Source organism: Globicephala melas, chromosome 1, assembly GCF_963455315.2.
Source record: "Globicephala melas chromosome 1, mGloMel1.2, whole genome shotgun sequence".
Taxonomy (NCBI): Eukaryota; Metazoa; Chordata; class Mammalia; order Artiodactyla; family Delphinidae; genus Globicephala; species Globicephala melas.
This window is the reverse complement of record NC_083314.1, coordinates 144,530,442-144,554,251: the sequence shown is the minus strand read 5'-3', so window position 1 is coordinate 144,554,251 and position 23,810 is coordinate 144,530,442. Positions and strand designations below refer to the sequence as shown.

Here is a 23,810-nt window from a genome sequence, read left to right as displayed (position 1 = left end):
ATGATGTCATATTCTGAAGTAATAAGCATTAAGACTTCTTATGTATTTGGGGGAGATACAATTCAACCCATGGCACCAATTAATATTCTTTTTTCCTCTATTTTTTTTAATACAGAAGAAGCTCTACTCAAAGTTAAAAGATCCCAATCCAACACCTACAAAATTTATGTAAAGTAAAAGGAGAGAAAGAAAAAGCCCCTATTTCCATCCAACTCTCATCCCCAACTTGACTGTTACTTTTCCATGACAGTCAGTACATAAAGACTATCTCATTTTTAAAATTTATTTATTTTTAAAATTTATTTTTGGCTGCGTTGGGTCTTCGTTGCTGTGCGCTGGCTTTCTCTAGTTGTGGTGAGCGGGGGCTACTCTTCGTTGCGGTGTGTGGGCTTCTCATTGCGGTGGCTTCTCTTGTTGCAGAGCAGGGGCTCTAGGCGCATGGGCTTCAGTAGTTGTGGCTCGTGGGCTCTAGAGTGCAGGCTCAGTAGTGTGGCACACGTGCTTAGTTGCTCCGCGGCATGTAGGATCTTCCCCGACCAGGGCTCGAACCTGTGTCCCCTGCATTGGCAGGCGGATTCTTAACCACTGCACCACCAGTGAAGCCCCTATCTCATTCTTTTTAACAGCATGAATTGCATTAGGTTTTATGGTTATACTGCGGTTTAACCATTCCTCTTCTTCCTGATGAACATTCAGGTTGTTTTCAACTTTCGGCTATTACAAAGTATACAGAGATAATTCTTGTATACACCTCTTTGCATATGTGGGTTTTTTTGGTAGGATAAATTTTTTAAATTGCATGTACTGAGTCCAAGGAAATGAACACTTAAAAATTTTAAAGATATTGTTAAATTAGCCTACCAATTTATGCTACCATCAGCAGGATATGGGAGAAGGTTCCTCTTTTCTCTAAGCCCTCTCCACCACTGAATGATGTCAGTTTTAAAAAAAACCAAAAATACTTTGCCTGTACCATAGAATAAGAATATCTCATTCTTTAATTTTTATTTTGTCACTAGTGATACTTAGTATCTCTTTATTTATTGGCTATTTTATTTAATTTTCTGTGAATTTATCTCTGTGAGTTCTCTGCCTGTTTTTCCTTGGAGGTACTTGTATTTTTCTTATTACTTTATTGAAGCTCTTTATATGTTATGGATTTTAGCCCTTTGTCCATTATATATAGCACAAATATTTTATCCAGTGCGATATTTTATTTTTTATGCTATTGTAAATGGAATTGTTTTTGTAATTTCCTTTTTAGATTGTTCATTATTAGTATGTATAGAAATACAACTGATTTTTGTTTATTGACTTTGTATCCTGCAACTTTGCTGAATTCATTTATTAGTTCTAACACATTTTTTTGTTGAATCTTTAGGGTTTTCCACGTACAAGATCACATAATCTGCAAACAGAGATAATTTTACTTCTTCCTTTCCAATTCGGATGCCTTTTATTATTATTATTTTTCTTGCCTAATTACTCTGACTAGAATTTCCAGTACCATGTTGAATAGAAGAGGTGAAGGCAGGCATCCTTGCCTTGTTCCTGATCTCAGAGGAAAAGCTTTCAGTATTTTACCTTTGAGTATGATGTTTGCTGTGGGTTTTTCATATGTGGCTTTTACTATGATGTGGTAGTTTCCTTCTACTTGTAGTTTTTTTTATTGTTTTTATTATGAAAGAGTGCATTTTGTCAAATGCTTTTTCTGCGTCAATTGATATGATCACATGTTTTTTCCCCTTCATCCTGTTAATGTGTATTATATTGATTTTTTTTCTTTTTTAAAAATCTATTTATTTTACTTGTTTATCCTTGGCTATGTTGGGTCTTCATTGCTGCGCGCGGGCTTTCTCCAGCTGCGGCGAGCAGGGGCCACTCTCTGTTGAGGTGCTTAGGCTTCCCGTTACAGTGGCCTCTCCTGTTGCAGAGCACAGGCTCTAGGCGCGTGGACCTCAGTAGTTGTGGCACATGGGCTCAGCAGTTGTGGCTCGTGGGCTCTAGAGCGCAGGCTCAGTAGTTGTGGCGCACGGGCTTAGTTGCTCCGTGGCATGTGGGATCTTCCCAGACCAAGGATCAAACGTGTCCCCTGCATTGGCAGGTGGATTCCCAACCATTGCGCCACCAGAGAAGCCCTCTATTGATTTTTTATGTTGAACCATCCCAAATTTATTCTTGGTCCCCTCTATTTTTCCCCCACGTTGCAGCCATGCAGATCTGATCATGTCTTTTTCTTTGATTAAAACATTTAAGTGATTTCCCATTGCTCTGTTAAAAAGACCAAAACTGTTAATACAACCTAGAGAACCTTCGCTTGGTCTGGCCTCGTCTCATTGCATGCATCCCTTAACTCTCAGGGTCTCTAGCCACATTAACCCTTTTTAGTTTCTTGAAAGAGCCATGTTCTAACTCTGATGGCACCCTGGCACATGGTATTTCTTCTGCTTACTCTTGTTTCTCTCCTTGGTACCATTTTATGCATAGAAAACTTACCCATACTTCAGATTTTATCTCTGTCATTTCCTAAATAAAATCTTCCCTGACTCTGCCAATCTAGGTAAAACCTAGATTACATGATCTTATTTTACCATGTACTTCTTTTGAAGCAAGTAATTTTACACTCACTTGTGTTATTATTTGATTTTAGATTATAACGTCTGTAGACTGTAAATTCCACAAAAGCAAGGGCCATATCTGTTCTGTTCACTGCTACACCCAATAGGGTAGCCCAGTGCCTAGTACATAATCAAAGCTCAAATATTTGTGGAATAAGTGAGTGAATGAAGGCTTCTTGGTTTTACTTCTTGATTAGAAAGGTTATTGAAGGATTTCAATATTAACAATTCAATTTAATTTTTAGGAAGTTCTATCATTTGGCATTTGTGTGAAAGATAATTGGACAGACACATCTGAAGGTTAGGAGGACAGATAATAGATTTTGATGATCTTCTAGGCCTCATATAATAAAGGCTTGAATAAAGGCAGCAGCATGGGATGGAGAGGAAGAGGTGGGGTTTGGGGAGAACCATTTAAGAGAGAGAACAGCAGGACTTAGTGACTGACTGGATGTGGTCATAGTGATGGAGAAGGAAAAATCAAAGTCTCAAAATGATACATGAATAGTATGAGACAGCATTACATAGTGGTTAAGAACAGAGCCTTTGGAGACTTTTTATGTAACCTACTAGCTGTATGACAGAGCAGTTTTTCTTCACCTTTGTTTATTTAACTGTTAATTATAAATGAATGCCTTCATAGAATTTATGAGGCTGAATAGGATAATACATGTATGTAAAGTGCCTAGTATTCATACAGTTTGCTGTGAACTTGAGCAAGTCTTTTAACCATCCAAATTTAGTTTCCTCTGATAGAAAATAAGGATAATATATCCCCTGTTCTCCCTGTAGCACAGAGTTACTTTGAAAATGTGAAGCCTCTGAAAAATGTAAATGTTAGCTAGGTATATTAATTACATCTAGTAGAAGAAGAGATAGATGATTGCTCTCACTTTGTCTTTAATAGGACCTCATCTCTTGTTTCATCTTTGTAAGATATAGGATACATACTGTCCATAAAAACTGGATTAGTAAAATTTACACTACTGGGAACACCTTTCTGCCTGTATGGAGCTCTCTGTGATAAGGGACTAATGAGTTCTCAAGAAGATAAATCTTAACAGGGAGCTAAGGCGATCCTTGTTGCCTGGTATGGAAGGAAGAAGAAAGTAAGATTGTCGGGAACTGACCCTGGAAAGTGGAAATAAGGTGCTGGAAATTGGCATGGCCAATTTTTGGTTGTCTGCTCTGATTCCCTGTAGCTGGGGCTGTGCATATTTTTATGATTGAGTTGTGTATTTTGATCTTTCCTGGCCTTCATAGCAAACCAGTGAAAGCAGATGGTATGATTATTATTCTGCACATAAGGACAGTAAAAAAAACAGAAGTTAAAGCCCAGAATTCCCAGTCTTTGTTTATTTCACCTGCTATATTGCCTCTTCAAACAGAAATAGCAGATGTTACTGTTCTAAACGCCCATGTTATGTGATATTGTGTACAGGAATTTTGCCTAAGGGCAGCTTAGATATTTTTCCCCTGCTATGTATTTGGTGTGTAATCTTGGCTGAGATTTTTGTTCTCAGCCAGCAATTTCACTTTCCTTATTTTTGACAGACATGTTAATCTCTTTCTTGCTTTTGAATTGGGTCTTGTACCCAGCTTCCTCAATTGCATTTTCCTTTGAAGTTTTTAGTGTTGTATTAGTACTGTTCCCTGTCTCTCAGTGTTGGTCAGTATTGGTTTACTTCCTTTATACTGTGATCCTAAGTAAATTTAGTATATTCTTTTTCCTGCAGGTTTTCTGTGCTTCCTGCTGTAGCTTGAAATGTAAACTGTTATACATGGATAGAAAGGAAGCTAGAGTATGTGTAATCTGCCATTCAGTGCTAATGAATGGTAAGTATTAAAACAGGTTGAATTCACAGTTATTGAGACGGAACAAGAGAATTCCAATGAAGAGACTACTGTTTTTTCCTTCCTTGCTCTACAAGTTGCTCACCTTCTCAAATGTCATAACTTTACCTGAAAATTTTAAAAATACCTTAGCATTTCAGAATTCCTGTGCCTAATTTAATGAATAAATGCTAAAGTCAGGTAAGTTTTGTAGGAAAAAAGGAAATTCTTGTGGAAATCTGGTGCTCTGTGGCTGTTAATGTTCTTGTGAAATGACTGGACTGGGAGTGGGGAGGGGGCTATTGACCACTGAGATGATTAAATATTAAAATTGGGCTGATGTTTTCCTTTTAAGGGAAGCTTTCTCTTTCTAGGGAATATCTTAATAATTTAGAACACATTCTTATTGACACTTTGGTTCACTCATCTTGTTAAAAATAAATATTTTAGCATCTTGAATCAAATAGAAAATTGCATTTTTCTGTCACTTATCATCTTAATACTACTTAGATTTGTCATAAGAGTAATAGTTTTTAATTTACTTATGTGGTAAAAGAATATGGCCAGGAGAAGGTAAATATAGCTTAGCCAGTGTTCACCTTTTGCAGGACTGGAAATAAATCCAAGGGCATTTTAGTTAAAACAAAACTCCCCAAACAGACAACCCCCGCCCCCCAGAGTATTCTTGTAAAGAGATACAATAAAATTGATTAGGCTGTATAGTATTTTCTCTTTGAGTGCATCTTTGTACAGTTGCCAGAACAGTTACTAATAGACATAAAATGTTGAACTTAGACACCACTGCTGCTTGTGCCAGGATAATGTGTCTCCTGGAGGCTGAAACTTATCTGCTCAAGGCCCCTCCTGCTCTGTGTGTCTGCATTGCTCATAGTGATGTTTTCCTGTTGCTTCCTTATTAACCTATTGCATGTCATTTAATCTGATCTGTTCTAATTTCCTATGGTCCACCCAATTTCCTCCCATTTCTGAATTCTTATAATTTTGATCAAATATGAATTCATTCTCTTTACTCTTAAGGGTCATTTTTCAGATGGTGGTTATTTCACTCAGTGATGATTTCATTTTTGGATATTCATCCACAGATAAGAGCATGCTGCTTAATTTCAATACCTGATACCTCTTTTTATTTGTTGAGGTCTTCCAACTTGATGGCTTTTTTTTTTTTTTTTTAACTTGGCATAGCTAAAGATGAAGGAAATGGCAGAGGATTCATATGGAATACTTACTTTTTATTAAGCCAAGGATGCCCTTAACAAGGGGATCCTAAAATAATCTACTTTTTGTGGTTTTTCCAACGTCTTTTCCTCTCGCATGGCTTAGCCTGGTCTTTTACTGAATATTTGATTTGATGCTTTTCAGTGTTCCCTATCCCTTTTCCCCTTTCTCCTTTTCTCTTCCTTCCCTCTTCCTGCCAGTGCTTTCAAAGGAACATAGCTGTTGTTTCTAGCTTTGTCCTGCAGTTTGGAGGCAATAAGTATTCAAAATCTTATGGATCATTCTTTGATGTAGAATGAGATTTTTAAAAAGATGCTCCAAAAATTGGGTGGTTTCTATTCCTGGGCATGTGATATTACCTGAACCCAGAAGATAAAATTTATATCTTTCATTTCTGTAGTATCTTTCATCCTATTTACTTTAAAAACAATAGTTGATATGTCAGTATTTAGTTAGTAAAATTATAGAGTATACAGAACCTTAACACATTTGTGATCATTCATATTGGTTGATGGCACTTATGTGATATTGGCACATTTTCATGTTCAAATGGGTCCTGTGCTTTTGAGACACACCAAAGATGTGAAATGGTTGTTTTTGATGGATACTTTTACACAGGGTAATGATTGCACAAAAGCAAAATTCACGGAAATGTTGAGATGTGTTCTCCTGAGCTTTAGGCTTCAGAATTTTTAAAATGAGATTTTACCTCAACTAAGAAGAGCCTAAAAACCTAGAAATGAATCAAAAGATATCATATAGTGGAGTTATGTTATTTTAGCCCCTGATTTTGATTTTTGACAGAATTTTATAAAATGCATTGAATATTAAACCTGCCCTACCCACCAGGAATGTCTAAATGCTATCCCAGTTGCAAGTCCTTAATAAATTTAATGTTGTTTTACTCCCTCTTAAGGGAGTATATGGTCCCCTTTAAAGAAGGCAGGGGCCTAGTCATTAACCTCAGACTGATCCGCTATCAGTTTATATCAGAAGTATCATGTAATTCTTATTTGTTGCTTCCAAATAGCTTACTTAACTACATGGTCTCCTTTATTGAATAAAATCACCTATCTCCTTAATACCTTCACTAGCTGGAAGAGAGACATACTATGAGTGTTAATTAGGAGGAACTACATTATTTATCCAGTATTGTGGAGGTCTTGATGTCCATATTTTGCAATCCATTCACATTGATTGTGTCTGTATTTGCTTTAGCTCAAGCCTGGGAGAACATGATGAGTGCCTCAAGCCAGAGCCCTAACCCTAACAATCCTGCTGAATACTGTTCTACTATCCCTCCCTTGCAGCAAGCTCAGGCCTCAGGAGCCCTGAGCTCTCCACCTCCCACTGTGATGGTACCTGTGGGAGTTTTAAAGCACCCTGGAGCAGAAGGTAGGGGATCATGTGCTATTCTCTCTCTTTTTCCTCACCAAGTTCCTCTGAAAAGGTGCTGATGTGATTTTACATCACAAGTCTTTAACACACTGCAGATAAGTCCCTTTGGGTGGTTCTTAAAGTGGAAGAACAAGGTGAGAAATGTGTTGAGACTATTTCTGGGCAAGTAAAGAAGAATATTGTGTTGCCTGATATTTTGGAGGCACCTCTAAAAATATGACAGTACCCTCTCCAACTTAAGAATGGAGTAATTACTTTGCTTTTATTTGAAAAGAGTTGCAGAATTTGAAATCAGCCTGCAAAATCCTAGCGTCATGCCTACCATAGTGTTCTTTGCAGGAATTTAGTAAGTGATGAAAATAAGAATTCTTTTTTCTGACCAGCCCATTCTAGTATTGCCTTTTGGAATATATATTGCCATTTTCTCTTTTCATTTTTAATCTGTTCCTGTAAAAATATGAAAATACTGTGTTAGGTACACAGACATTTATAAAATCCAGAACTTTAATTCTGATTATATCATATGATAGGTAGAAAATCATAGGCTCAACTTATTTTAGTTTATTGTATCTTTATGATTATGATATTGTCAGATGAAAGGCACTTTGTAAGTTCAGGGGATTATCAATAGTAAAAATAACAAATATTTCCTTAAAATGATCTGTCAAGAAGTCTCCCCTGATAATTAAACTCTGTCTTCTTTCATTAATTTCGTATCTTTTTGTCTAGCAATATTCCTTTCCCCTTGTAAAATAGCCCTCCCCTTTTGAAGATCAAAAACTTCTATTGACATTATCATACTCTTCTGAGCTCAGGCTTTCGTTCTTAAAATCTTTATTCTCTTTACTTCATTTGTTGTTTTTGTTGTTCTTCCCTGGTCTCTCTTTGTTTTGGCCGTTTGAATTGATTTTCAAAACTGGATTTAAAGAGATCATTTCGTCAGACTCAGTTTTCCAGCTTTTCCCCATCCTTTTACTAAAATGCAGACTACTGCATTTCACTATCTGCACTGCCGGATCAGTCTTTTTCTTCTTCAGTTACACTTTAGCCAAAGATCTGGTCAGTTTGCTTCCCAATTCTTACATATCTGTGCCAACTCTTCTTTTATTAATTAATAATTCTTCAACATTCTTCAGGGCATCTTTTGCCTTTTAAAAATACCATATCACTTTTCTAGATATTTTATTCCTACAGAAACCTCATACTTTTAGGAGCTGTGGATGTCTATTTCTAGATATTTTTTCCGGGCTATTAGTTTATTTCCTAGGCACTTCAAACACCTTCCCTAGTTTCTCTGTTAGTGATATGGGACAGAGTATGTGACATAATCATAGGCATATTTAATGCTTTAAAGCGAAGTGTTTTAAATCTTTACATATAAATTACAGAAGTAAGGAGTATATTTAAATGTGTATTTTTATTAATTTATAACCACTTTTATACAGTTACAATTATATTTAGAAGTATAAAATGCTAAATAGTGATTTCTTTGTACATCTGAGATTGGTGACCTTCTCTTCTTGATGTTAGAAACCCTATCAATGTCACAGTGTTACCTGTTTTATTTTTCTGGCTCCTCAAGTGGCTCAGCCCAGAGAGCAGAGGCGAGTTTGGTTTGCTGATGGGATCTTGCCTAATGGAGAAGTTGCTGATGCAGCCAAATTAACCATGAATGGAACTTCCTCTGCAGGAACGCTGGCTGTGTCACATGACCCAGTCAAGCCAGTAACTACCAGTCCCCTATCAGCAGAGGTAAGAAAACAAAACAGCAACTAAAGTTGAGTACTTACTTTACTCAGCACTGTTCTGCCTCTGTCTTGTCTTTTTCTAGGTTGACTGACCTTTCTTTGGAACGCCATAGACTTCAGATACAGCTTAGTGCATGTGTGTGTATGTGTGTGTGCATTCTTGTGTGTGTGTCTAGTGGTAAAATAAATGTGGCAAAACCAGTTGTTCTTGTTTGTTCTATATTTGGAAGTTTTTTCAGGAGAAAGATCCTTATAAAGGTTGTTCTCAGGTGAGCTCAGTCTACGTACTGTAGCTAGAGGCTGTGCTAGAGCGAATCCTGGTCCCTTGATACCTTGGTTTTCAAAGCATATTCCCCAGGTTCTGTGGTAGCTGCCAGGGAGTTGCCATGGTGAGGAAGGGCCAGGAAATAGGAATGTGGCTGAGGAATCCTTCTATTCCTTTGTCTTCAACCCAAGCATCTCTACTTTTTTCTGGTCTGCCTGTTGTGTTTCCAAATAAGACTTTTTAAAAGGATTCTAAAGCTTGAAAATAAACCACTGACTTAATGGATGGTAGACTCATAATTTATGTGAGGAAACTAGCTCGTGCTGTGATGTCACATTTACTTTGTCTCTATAGGATACACTGGTCACAGTTTGGGGGCTAATTTTCAGAAGGGTCAAATACTAGCTACATTTTTTTGAGTCTGTGAAAGAATAGAGCCACCTAGGACCATAATTGGAAAGTATACATGTAGGATCGTTTATACAGTGGGTCCCTTTCTTATTGCTGTTTGCCCCATTGAATATGGTGGTCAAGATTATAATAAGGTGATTAGTTCCAACTAAGTATGTGTGTCTGGCTTTTTTTTAAAATAAAATAAGAGGGGCTTCCCTGGTGGCGCAGTGGTTGAGCGTCCGCCTGCCGATGCAGGGGACATGGGTTCGTGCCCCGGTCCGGGAAGATCCCACATGCCGCGGAGCGGCTGGGCCCGTGAGCCATGGCCGCTGAGCCTGCGCGTCCGGAGCCTGTGCTCCGCAACGGGAGAGGCCACAACAGTGAGAGGCCCACATACCGCAAAAAAAAAAAAATAAAATAAAATAAAATAAAATAAGAGGATCAGAGTTTGGATAAAGTTTTTACTTTTGAAGTTTTCATGGTTACTGTTTATTTACATTTATGTTCAGTAATATTTTTCTAGAAATTTACATAATTTGCGGATTTGGTTATAATTGAAATTGTGCATTATTAAGATTAGATTTATTGACATACAGAGATAAATTTCCTGTTTGGTGAAGGTACATTAAACCATGTTACTGTCTTTAAATATGTCTAAGTCTGTTTTGGGGGATTTTTCTGTGGCCGCAGAAGACAGCAGCCAGAACTGTATGACTTGTTCTTCTTTGAATCTATACAATGACTTTGTCAAGAAAATTTCTTTTTTTCTCCAGTTGTTTATGTGGAAAAATTTCAAATCCACAGAAGAGTTGCAAGAATAGTACAGTGAACCCCCATATACTCTTCACCCATATTCACCAATTGTTGCCATTTTGCCACATTTACTTTACCCCTACACACACACACACACACACACACACACACACACTGTTTTTTGAGGAACAATTTGAGGATTAGTTGCACTTTATCACTTAATACTTCAGCTCATGTTTCCTAAGAACAAGTGATTTTCTTACGTAAGTACAATATAATTATATGAGAAAGAAATTTAACATATAATTCTATGTATTATCAAATATGTAGTCCATATTCAGATTTCCCCAATTGTCCCATGATGTTCTTTATTCTTTCATTTATACACGTGTGTGTGTGTGTGTGTGTATATAAATTTTTTTATTAAAGTCTTTTTTAAAAAATTAGCATACCATCAAGGATCACAATTGCATTTAGTTCTCATGTTTCTTTGATTTTCTTTAATTTAGAACAGTTCTCCCACTTTTTTGTCTTCCACATCATTAACATTTTGGAAGCATTTAGGCCATGTTTGGCATAAAGTCCTTAATTTCTGTTTTCTGGGTTTTTCCTCATGATTTTAGTTTCAGATTAAATATTTTTGGCAAGAATAATACTACCATAAGTGATGGTCATTTCTTAGTGGAACACATCAAGAAGTATCTGTTTGATAATTGGTTAAATTGATGTCTCCTGTGTTTCTCCACTGCAAAAGTAGCTTTTCCTCTTTGCAATTAAGAAGTAAAGTGAGGGGTGATACTTTGAGACTCTGGGTATCCTGTTCCCCTACAATCTTTCAGTCAATGATTTTACTGTCCTTTATATATATATATATATATATATATGTATATATCTACTTTTTAAAGATTTCTTTATTATTTATTTTTGACTGCTTCAGGTCTTAGTTGCAACACGTGCGGTCTTCGTTGAGGCATACAGGATCTTTCGTTGTGGCCCCTGCGCTCTTTGTTGTGGTGCGCGGGCTTCTCTCTAGTTGTGGCGTGTGGGCTCCAGGGCATGTGGGCTCTGTAGTTTTCGGCACACAGGCTCTCTAGTTGAGGCGCATGAGATCAGTAGTTGTGGTGCACAGGCTTAGTTGCCCCGCGGCATGTGGGATCTTAATTCTCTGACCAGGGATGAAACCTGTGTCCCATGCATTGTAAGGCAGATTCTTTACCACTGGACTACCAGGGAAGTCCCCTGATTTTACTGTCCTTTGACAATCTTACCTAAATCAATTATAACTATAGTGTTTATACAGTGATGACTTTTTTCTTTCTACAAAACTTCGTGTACATCTCTTAAATTATATGATAGGTTCTTTTTTTAAAATTTTTATTTATTTATTTTGGGGGGCTGTGCTGGGTCTTCGTTGCTGTGCATGGGCTTTCTCTAGTTGCGGTGAGCGGGGGCTGCTCTTCATTGCCGTGCGCAGGCTTCTCATTGCAGTGGCTTCTCTTGTTGCAGAGCACGGGCTCTAGGATCACAGGCTTCAGTAGTTGTGGTGCGTGGGCTCAGTAGTTGTGGCGCGTGGGTTCTGGAGCGCAGACTCAGTAGTTGTGGAGCATGGGCTTAGTTCCTCCGCGGCATGTGGGATCTTCCTGGACCAGGGCTTGAACCCGTGTCCCCTGCATTGGCAGGCGGATTCTTAACCACTGCACCACCAGGGAAGCCCCAATGATAGGTTCTTAAAGCATAAATGTTTTGAATGAATGAGGAAGCTCTAGTGAATTACTATTATAAGGAAACAAAGTTCAGGTCAGTTTAAGAGAAACAAACAAGTTAGTTATTTTATTTCTGTGCTCTCACATTGTTCAACACTTTATTTTAATATTTATCTGGTAAAATGAGGGAAAACAAATTCTTTAGGGTCAGAGTTGAATATATTTTTGTCATCTTTATGACCTAATAATAGAGTGCCTGGCACTTAAAAGGTGCTCAGTAAATGAAACAACTTCTTTTCATAGGTGATATTTAAGTAGAAGCCAGATGACCACTTCTTACAATATCAAAAGGTAGATTTATGCATCACTAAATAGCAAGTTAGAATAGGTTACTTTATTTCCTATTCTAAATCTAACTTTATTGATTTACTTCAAATCAGTAATGTTTAGCCAATACAATTTTCCACATTTCCTAATAGGACGATGTACTGAGAACACTGCAAAAATTTTAGCAAAAACCCACTAAAAACTTACAGTCCTAAATTATAGACAGTATAGACAAAAATATAAGACATAAGCATTTTTTAAAATAGTTTTAATCTTTATTCAAGTATAAAATATATATAGCAAAGTACTTAAGGAGCATTAATCTTTAGGAAACACATGATGAACATACATATATGTGTGTGTGTCTCTATATATACATATAGAGACACACACCCGTGTAACCACCACCTAGATAAAGATACACAGAACATTTCTATCACTATAGAAGTTTCCTTCATGCCCTTTTTCTGTCAATACCTTCCCCCTTTCCCCCAAGGTAACCATTATTCGGACTTGTATCACCATAGATTAGTTTTGCCTGTTTTTGAATTTCATATAAATGGAAAAATGTAATATATAATGTTTTGTGTCTAGCTTCTTAAACTCTAATACTTAATGAGGTACTTCCCTGGTGGCACAGTGGTTAAGAATCTGCCTGCCAATGCAGGGGACACGGGTTTGAGCCCTGGTCTGGAAAGATCCCACATGCCGCAGAGCAGCTAAGCCTGAGCGCCGGAACTACTGAGCCTGTGGTCTAGAGCCTGTGAGCCACAGCTACTAAAGCCCGAGTGCCTAGAGTTCATGCTCCACAACAAAGAGAAGCCACTGCAATGAGAAGCCTGCGCACTGCAACAAAGAGTAGCTCCTACTCATCGCAACTAGAGAAAGCCCGTGCGCAGCAACGAAGACCCAATGCAGCCAATAAATAAATAAATTTATTTTAAAAATACTTAATGAGATTTATCTGTGTTGTGTGCCTCAAAAGTAAATATTTTTATTTCTGAGTAATATTCCATCATATGGCTGTACCACAATTTATCTATTTTCTTATTAATGGACATTTGGATTGTTTCCACACTTTGGCTATTTGAGTAAAGCTGCTATAAACATTTTTATACATGTTAAACAGTTTTTTTAAAATGAGAATCCTATGTATTTAAAAAATTTTTTACTTATTTTATTATTCATGTGGTTGTGCCGGGTCCTAGCTGCGACAGGCGGGCTCCCCAGCTGCGGCTCGTGGGCCCCCCAGTTGCGGCTGGCAGGCTCCCTAGTTGCGGCATGCAAACTCCCAGCTGCAGCATGCATGCGGCACCCAGCCCCCCAGTGAGGGACCAAACCAGGGCCCCTCGCATTGGGAGCACAGAGTCCCAGCCACTGTGCCACCAGGGAAGTCCCTAAACATGTTAAAAAGTTTTTATATGCTTTTCCTTTAACTTCTTAAAAGCTTTCTTTTTTAAAAATGGAAGTATTATTGATTTACAATGTTGTATTAATTTCTGGTGTACAGCAAAGTGATTCCGTTTTTTTTATATATATATATATATATATATATATTCTTTTTCAGATTCTTTTCCTTTATAGATTGTTACAAGATACTGAATATAGTTCCATGTACTATACTGTAGGACCTTGTTGTTTATCTATTTTATGTAAACTGGTGTGTATCTGTTAATTCCAAGCTCCTAATTTATCACCCCCCCCCACCCTTCCCCTTTGGTAGACATAAGTTTGTTTTCTAAGTCTGTGAGTCTGTTTGTAAGTAAGTTCATTTGTATCATTTTTTTTTAGATTCCACATATAAGTGATATATTTGTCTTTCTCTTTCTGGCTTACTTCATTTAGTATGATAATCTCTAGGTCCATCCATGTTGCTACACATGGCATTATTTCCTTCTTTTTTATGGCTGAGTAATATTCCTGTGTGTGTGTGTGTGTGTGTGTGTGTGTGTGTGTGTGTACGTACCACATCTTCTTTACCCATTCATCTGTCAGTGGATGCTTAGGTTGCTTCCATGCCTTGGCTATTGTAAATAGTGCTTAAAACTTCTATTTCTTGCTTAAGAAGAATATAGAGCATCATTTTAATAGATCTTTGAGCATATTCTATTAAATTGTTAAGTGGATTTAACCCCACTCAATGTATTTTGCAACATTATACTTTATTAAGTGTAGTTAATGTGATCTTCATATTAATGCAAAGAAAAATGAACTTGAAGTTTAATTTCATGACAAAGTAAATGAAAACTCCTTCATCAAAGTTAATTATTTTTATTGTGGTAAAAAAGACATAAAATAAAATTTACCATTTTAATCATTTTTAATTACATTCACATTGTTGTACAACGGTCACCCCAATTCTCAAGGTTCAGAAATTACGAGATAATATTGGAAGTTTTTTTCTGTTGCCACTGCAAGTTTAAAAAATATTTTTCTTTTATGGCAAAAGAAACCTTGGTAAAGGAAGCTTTAACCCAGGTTACAAGATCTTTTCTCTCATTACTATGATTTGATGATGCCAAAAGGAGAAACTATACAATTATAAACATTTTCATAGTATAAGCCCAGTCCTTGGGAAACCACAGGTTAATGAGTATCTTGTGCTCTCTTTCAAAAAGTATGAATATGAAATTTTCACTTAAATTCCCATTTGTAGTCTTGAGTTTGTTCTGCAGAAGTCTTCAACTGTGTGTAATGCTCTCTTTGCTTATTTGCTTTTCCTAGACGGATATTTCTCTATTCTCTGGAAGTATAACTCAGGTTGGAAGTCCTGTTGGCAGTGCAATGAACCTTATTCCTGAAGATGGCCTTCCTCCCATTCTCATCTCCACTGGTGTAAAAGGAGGTATGTGGACTTAAATGTTTAAACGGGGATGGTTATATATGCCAAATGTTGCCTTCTAATTAAGGGAAGGAGATAGAATTCAAGTGATAATCACCTTTCTCTTCTCCAACAAAGAAGGTGACTACTCAGTGCCATGAAAAGCATTGGTGCTGTTACTGATTGTTTTAGAGAAGATATTTATGTTTTTATATTATCATTTCCTATGTTGGAAGGATGTAATATTATTTTTAATTCCCACTGTGTATAAATGTAGCTTATTGGCAGTTCTTCATATTCCAAAGCACATAATACTCTGAAGAGTTGCTTATAGTTCTAGGATTAGCCCATATGATACAGTCAGTACATTAATTTAACTTCTTGTTTTGAAGTACAATGCACATTCAGAAATGTGTATATAATAAGTGGAGAGCTCTGAACTTAAGTAGTAATTTTCTGTTAAAAAATATTTTTAGTGAGTCCTGGTAAGACGCAAAGTTACTAATCAGTCAAAAGAATGCTTACCTTGGGCTTCCCTGGTGGCGCAGTGGTTAAGAATCCACCTGCCAATGCAGGGGACATGGGTTCGAGCCCTGGTCCGGGAAGATCCCACATGCCGCAGAGCAACTAAGCCCATGCACCGCAACTACTGAGCCTGCGCTCTAGAGACCGTGAGCCACAGCTGCTGAAGCCCACGTGCCTAGAGCCCATGCTCTGCAACAAGAGAAGCCATCGCAATGAGAAGCCGGCGCACCACAACAAAGAGTAGCCCCCGCTCGCAGCAACTAGAGAAAGCCCGGGCGCAACAATGAAGACCCAATGCAGCAAAAAAGTAAATTAAAAAAAAAAAAAAAAGAATGCTTATCTTTATGCAAAAGTTTCTTGTTGATAGATCCAGATCAGCATCCAGTCAGTACATTTTCAGGAGATGATTTATCAATAATCTCTCCTCAGTTTTGTTGAGATGGTTTATCAATAATCTCTCCTCAGTTTTGTCGAGACGGTTTATCAATAATATCTCCTCAGTTTTGTCCTCGTCTTTTACCTGGTCTCCCTGCCTTCAGTCTTTCTCTCCTTTATTTACTCTTACATATTGGTGCCAGTTCTCTTTCTTTTTGAAGTATAGTTGATTTACAATGTTGTGTTAATTTCTGGTGTACAGCAAAGTGATTCAGTTATACATATATATATATCCTTTTTGATACTATTTTCCATCATGGTTTGTTCCAGGATATTGAACATAGTTCCCTGTGCTATACAATAGGACCTGTCTTTTATCCATTCTATATATAATATCAATAGTTTGCATCTGCTAGTCCCAAACTCCCAATCCAACCCTCCCCTGCACTCTCCTCCCCCCTGGCAACTACAAGTCTGTTTTCTATGTCTGTGAGTCTGTTTCTGTTTCATAGATAAGTTCATTTGTGTCATATTTTAGATTCCACATATAAGTGATATCATACAGTATTTGTCTTTCTCTTTCTGACTTACTTGGCTTAGTGTGATAATCTTTAGGTCCACCCATGTAGCTGCAAATAACATTATTTCATTCTTTTTTATGGCTTAGTAATATTCCATTTGTGTGTGTGTGTGTGTGTGTGTGTGTGTATACACACACACACACATACCACATCTTCTTTATCCATTTGTCTATCGATGGACACTTAGGTTGTTTCCATGTCTTGGCTATTGTAAATAGTGCTACTATGAACATAGGGGTGCATGTATCTTTTCAAATTATAGTTTTGCCTGGATATATGCCCAGGAGTGGGATTGCTGGATCACATGGCAACTCTTTTTTTAGTTTTTTGAGGAACCTCCATACTGTTCTTCATAGTGGCTTCACCAGTTTACATTCCCACCAACAGTGTAGGAGGGTTCCCTTTTTTCCACACCCTCTCCAACATTTGTTATTCATAGACTTTTAATGATGGCCATTCTGACTGGTGTGAGGTGGTACCTCATTGTGGTTTTGGTTTGCATTTCTCTAATAACTAGTAATGTTGAGCATCTTTTCATGTGCCTGTTGGCCATCTGTATGTCTTTGGAGAAATGTCTCCTTAGGTCTTCTGCCCATTTTTGATTAGGTTATCTTTTTGATATTAAGCTGTTATGAGCTGTTTGTATATTTTGGAAATTAAGCCCTTGTCAGTCGCATCATTTGCAAATATTTTCTCCCAGTCCGTAGGTTTTCTTTTTGTTTTGTTTATAGTTTCCTTTGCAGTGCAAAAGCTTGTAAGTTTGATTAGGCCCAGTTATCTTTTTAAACGTAGGTATTATCATAGATTGTTCTTGCTTAGAAAATCCAATGGGTTCCCAGTGCCTTCCGTATAAATTGCTTACCATGGCATACAGTGTTCCTTGTAACCTTATCTCAACTTATCTAATTTTATTTCCAGCCAACACCCCGGTACTTTACAGGCATGCTACAGGTTATTTACTGTTTTCTGAATATTCACATTTCATACTTCCATGCTTTTTCTTATGCTGTGGAATTGTGGGAAGAGAATGGATTTCAGAGCTGGACCAGCCTGAGTTTTAATCTGGTAACAGTCCATTCCAGCTGTATGATCCAGTGGGCAAGTCATTTATCCTCTCTGAATATTTTTCCTAGATTTTTTTTTAAAAATTAGGTAACTATAGCTAATTAAGAGTCATTATGAATAATAAATCAGATGTCATACCTGAAAGTACATAGCAAGAAAATTGGTACAAAGTAGGCATGTAATTAATATTTTTTTAATCTTTCTTTCCTCTGTCTAGAGTAGAATGCCCTTCTATATGCTAGACTCCTTGAATAACTCCTCAACCTTTCAAAATCCATATTAATGGAAAACTTCTCTGAATCCTACCTCGGCTGTCTTTGTAGTAGTGTTTTACATCCTCATTTCTGTTCAAATAGAAATTCTTATAGACTGTTACTATATTAACACATTTTTCATTGTAATTTAGATATTTATAGGTCTGATTCTTTATTCTCTATAGACCATGAATTCCTTCAGTCTGAATTCATGTTTGTGTCTTCTGCTCCTAGCATGGTGCTGGGCCTATATTAGGCTCTCAGTAGTGTTGGCTGAATGATCATACTATCAAATGCAGCTTGCGCCTCAGATAGTTCAACAATGAACTTTCACATAAAGTTAAGCCTTCTTTTGATTGTATAATGCCTTTGCTCCTTTACTAGGACCCTCTAAAAATATTCTTTTGTAAGTAAATTTGCTACTTAGGTTTCAAATTTGGGTTATTTTAATAAATCTTAAATTAATAAGAAATTAAATTGGCCTACTCTGCTGTTAAAATAAGATTTCAGGGTTCCATTTTCATTAAAAGTCACATCCATTAAATCTAATTGTCAAAACCTCTCCTACCAAGAAGCAGCAATTAGTTATCTATTGTATATTCACTTTCTTAAATCATATTACTATGTCTTAACCAGAATTTTGCTATTTTGTATTCCAGTGGAAAAAATTAAAAAAAATTTTTGAAAGTCACTTAGTATTTCTTTTTTCAGTAAATATTTTCATTGATACATTTCCAAAATACATTTTGGTTTCTATTGGTCAGTGGGAACTGGTGTTATTTTGTACTGAACTCTTCTTGACTTATACTTAGAGGAATTGTTTCATAAAACCAGTCGCTTATGATACTTTTATTGTCTGGGTGCATTTTTTAAAGTTTGATTTTTTTTAATGGTAAAAAATCTCAACAGTACAAAAGCATATAGAGTAAAAAGTAGGATTCCCCTCTGCTTCAACCCCTAGACATCCTTTCTAGAGGTAACTAGTGTATTATCACTTACTTGTATATCATGGATTATTTTAAATGTTGGTCTTAGAACATGTAATATGTGAAATTCTTATTATGATAGTTGGAGGATTTTTGTTAAATCAAAGGGTTGTTTTTAGACTGTGGCCTAAACCATTGCGTGGAGAAGTCTATAAATAGGATAACCATGTTATCATCCAAACTGGACTAGAGCACTTTTAAGAGTGAAAGGGGCACTATTAATATGCCACTCGGATAGCAGATATAAACCTGTGTTCACCCTGTGAAACCTGTGTACAAATCAATTGCTTATCTCTTTCCTGTGAATAATAAGGCCATTCCTCCAACAGATTTCTGTCTTGATTTGTCTCTTTAACCAATGGCTTACATTGTTTTCTCCCCTTACAGACTATGCTGTAGAAGAGAAACCATCACAGATTTCAGTAATGCAGCAATTGGAGGATGGTGGCCCTGACCCACTTGTATTTGTTTTAAATGCAAATTTGTTGTCAATGGTTAAAATTGTAAATTGTAAGTTGGAAATTTGTTTTTTTAAATTAAAATGAGATACTGAGTCATTAAATTCATTACACGCAAGTATTTTTATGTAGAGCCACATCTTAATGAAAACTGGGTACGGAAGAAGTTGGTTTGTATAAAATTATATATCCCCAAGGACAACTGTTGGACTGATTGAGACTTGCTTTTAGTCAAAGGGTGAGATAGGTGAATTCTCCATGGAGGAAAGCCAAACGAAACTTGAACTCATCTGAGTTAAGTTCTTCCTGAGATGGGTATGCTAAGTCACAGCTCACCACCAGAATAACTGGAGGTGGATAAATTATCCAGGGGGGTCAATTTACATGCTAGGTTTAAATCCCAGAAACCTTAATCATGGTGCAAAACCTTATTTGGGAGAAGTGTTAACTAACACATAGTAAAACTTCAGTACATCACAATTTAGGATTCAGAAGAAACTTCTCAGTTCTTGGCGCTAGCTTCTTAGGTATCAGAATAAGAGAGAGGATAGTAACCTAGAATCTTGAATCCAGTATGGTATTGGAAAATAGAGAATGCATTTGCACTGGATGAATGTTAATAGGCAGAGTTTTGGAGAGAGGAAGGAAGCATTGGGGAACAGTCCTCCAGTTCCTATTATGTATTTCTTTTAAGTTGTCCTTGGAAACCAGAAACACCAATATACTAAATTCTTCAGAGGTTCTGTATAAATGAAATGCAGGTTTCTGGTTTGTTTGCTAATCACACCCTTGTATGTTTGGCCAGCTGCTAATGCTTGCCACCTTTCCTTCTAGGATCATATTTTAAAATAATTTGCTGGAAATTTCAATTTACCGTATCTAGTTTATAAGTTATGCTTAGAAAATAGCTAACCTAGAGTTCCTTAAGTGTGCACCATCTTAATATAGTTGGATTGGCACCTCTTGTTTAGGTATATAAAGAAACAATTCACAGAATGAAAGAAAGGAATCTTTTATTAGTGTTGATTTACATGATATCCATAATTTTATTTGAACCCTTTTTCAGTTCCATTGGGGATCTTGTTGTGTTGGCATACAAATAATAAAAATATCAAGGATTGAACATTATTTTTGAACTACGTATAGCTTGTGCTGTTGTGATTCTACATAGCCTTAAAGTGAAGAAGTAGAAGTAATTAGTCCAGAAAAGCCATCTGTTTCACTGCTTTTTACCAGATGAAGTCAAGTAAAGTCCTGTTGCTGATTATCTAGAATTTTCTCCCAGGAAAACTATAATTTAAATAGCTAGACTCTTTTAGTCACAGGTTAAATTTAATAAGTATATATCAAAATATATTTTCTTTAGGCCATAGCCTGAATCCAAGGCTATAATAATTGCTTTTATTGTTTTTCTTGTTTCTAGTTTTAATTATTTCCCTTAGTAAAGTGATTTAATTATACACACACACACATAGGTGGGGGAATATATCCTTTAATCATTATAGCTGAGGATGCATAGTTTGGTATAATTTATTTCATTGTTAATGGAATGTTGTTTCTTTTAATACACCTTTTTATAATAGAAGTTAAAAGTTTTTAGTGCACTTTCTTTCACTATTACTTCTTTTACTTCCCTTCCAGTTGTTTTTCTAAGTGTTTGCTTAGAGCAAGAGGCATTGGTATGCTTATTTTCTGCAATAGTCCTTTGGCTCAGTGCAGTGACAGTTCACAGCAGAATTATACAGACTCAGTGTGATCTATTTTATTCTTTGGTGTATTATAACAAAGATGTCTGTGCATTTCTTAAGGGTAAGGATTGAAAAGAATGTCTTCATTTCTTTTTATTTCATCTACAGATGTGAACAGGAAGTGCTGGTGTTTCACAACCAAGGGAATGCATGCAGTGGGTCAGTCTGAGATAGTCATTCTTCTACAGTGTCTACCGGATGAAAAATGCTTGCCGAAGGATATCTTTAACCATTTTGTGCAGCTTTATCGGGATGCTCTGGCAGGTGGGGATACTTTCTGACTTAGTCTGTACCCTTTACAGATGATAAAAAATTTTGGACTCAGATGCAAAATAATAGTCTTAAATTTGGAAACCTGGCATTGGACTTTGGTAGTATTGGCAAGTTAGAACTTGGCATGGTTTTTGGAAGTTATAACTTTTAATACTTTATGTGAAACGTTGTTACTATTTTATAATGGCTAGAATCAGAGTTGTAAGATAATCCATTGACCATGATGTAAGAATATTTTCCTTTGAGTGGCCTAGGGGATATAGTATTGGTATCCGGTAGAAGGAAGCATAATGATAACTTACTACTTCAGTTAACAATATTTATATAATCATAATGTAAATATTCATTTAATTTTCAAGTTTCAAAAACCATTAGCATGGACAACTTTATTATGGTTTCAAAATAAATTGTAAATGTTGTTACCTGTAACAATGTAAAAGTAAATGCATAGCTATTAGAAGTTGGAAAAGACTAAGGATACTAATATAAAGACATACTATTAAAAGCTGAGAGAGAATTAAGTGTATTATTTGACATTACAAAGTTAACCTTCCGCAGGTTTAATAGAGGAGGTAAGAAGTAGTGTAATTGAGCTAAGTGCTCATTTATCATGATAAAAAGTCAAAAAATAATGTCTGTAGTTGATAAATAGGGAAAGTGTAGTATAAGAACTAAAGCAAGTGAATAATAAATGAGATTATCCCTGAGAAGCAAGACTGGGGTGGGGTGAGGGTAGCCAAGGTATTACAATTATTTTCATATGTTATTTGATAATGTTTTAATAAATATATTAAAATAATAAATTATTCATACTTTCTGAATGCAGGTAATTCCCCTTGTGGGATTCTATGCCAAAGAAATTATCTGAAATGTAAAATACACTTTGTACATGAAAGTGTTTATTATAGTATTACTTAATTTTAACACAAAAGTTTAGAGGCAACCTAAATGCCCAGCTATAGGAAAAAAGTTTAAGTGTGTTATATTTTTTAGATGAATGCATCTTTTTTAGAATATTTTTTAGCTATTAAAAGTAGTATTTTTATGGAAAATGCTCTTGAAATAAGTACAAAAGCATGATACAAAGTTTCATCTTTAATGTGGTTATGGCTTATGCATAAAAGATTATGCCTTTATGTCATAATTATGATATTTTAGGTGAAATATTACATAAAGGCAAGGTGCTATGTTAGAAATTGACCACATGATACCTGTGAAGTACAGTTCAGTATTTACTGTTCAGTATTTGTGTCAGTTCCAAAATGTATGGGGTTAATTTGAAGTCATCTGGAGCCTCTAGGCCTAAATTTCATTCCAGAAATTACTTGAAACATTCTTTTTTTTCCCCTCAGTTTGAATGTATTCAGATTGCATGTTTATATGGTTTTTGTTTTTTTTTTTTTTGAGATACGTGGGCCTCTCTCTGTTGTGGCCTCTCCCGTTGCAGAGCACAGGCTCCGGACGCACAGGCTCAGCGGCCATAGCTCACAGGCCCAGCCGCTTCGCGGCATGTGGGATCCTCCCAGACCGGGGCACGAACCCGCGTCCCCTGCATCGGCAGGCGGACTCTCAACCACTCTGCCACCAGGGAAGCCCTATATGGGTTTTGAGAGGGCATCAGGGACTAGGGCATGGGAGGTTCATGAATGTCTTGATTAGGAGTTTGTCCTTTATTCTGCAGGCAGTGAGGAGCCATTGAAAGAAATGAATGACATAACCAGATTTGCGTTTTAGAAAGATGACTCTAGAAGCAGTATGAAAATGGATCAAAGTCTGTGTGTCTGGTAGCAGGTAGAGCAGATAAGAAGCAATTACAGTGGATAAACAAACTTAAAGTGGATGAGCACTAGAATACGGCATAACAATGAAAGATAAACAAACTGCTGATACATGCAGTAACATGGATGAAGTTCACAGACAGTAATACTGAACAAAAGAAGCCAGACACAAAAAAGTACATATTATGTGGTTACATTTATGTGATTCTCTGGAATAGGCAAAATGAATCTGTGGTGATGGAAATTAGATCATTGTGTGTCTGGGGTGAGGTGTGGGTGCAAGCACTAGAATTGATTGTAGACGGGCCCTGGGAACTCTCTGGGTTGATATAAATGTTCTGTATAGTGATTGGAATAGTGGTTACATGGGTGTTTACATTTTTCAAAACTCATTGAACTGTATAATTAAAATATGTAGGTATTATTCCGTGTAAATAATACCTCAATAAAATTGACTTAAAATTTTTATTGATATAATTGACACATACATTATATTAGTTTCAGGTGTACACTATAATGATTCGATATATGTATACATTGTGAAATGATCAATAAGTCTAGTTAACATCCATCATCACACATAGTTACAAATTTTTTTTTCTTTGTGATGAAAACTTTTAAGGTCTACTCTCTTAGCAACTTTCAAATATATAGTACATTACTGTTAACTAT

At 36.4% G+C, this 23,810-nt stretch overlaps 1 protein-coding gene across 2 annotated transcripts in view; it reads left to right on the top strand.

Annotated features, from left to right (window-relative positions):
- ZFYVE9 (zinc finger FYVE-type containing 9) overlaps positions 1 to 23,810 on the top strand; it is a 133,565-nt gene that overhangs the window by 46,589 nt on the left and 63,166 nt on the right. The window contains exons 4-9 of one of the 2 annotated variants that reach the window (XM_030870120.2): positions 4,355 to 4,454; positions 6,906 to 7,082; positions 8,668 to 8,837; positions 14,999 to 15,119; positions 19,269 to 19,391; positions 21,196 to 21,351. In XM_030870120.2, the coding sequence (XP_030725980.1) occupies positions 4,355 to 4,454; positions 6,906 to 7,082; positions 8,668 to 8,837; positions 14,999 to 15,119; positions 19,269 to 19,391; positions 21,196 to 21,351 (847 nt within the window). The remainder of the gene's footprint in view (positions 1 to 4,354; positions 4,455 to 6,905; positions 7,083 to 8,667; positions 8,838 to 14,998; positions 15,120 to 19,268; positions 19,392 to 21,195; positions 21,352 to 23,810) is intronic. The other variant, XM_030870124.2, reaches the window with a different exon arrangement.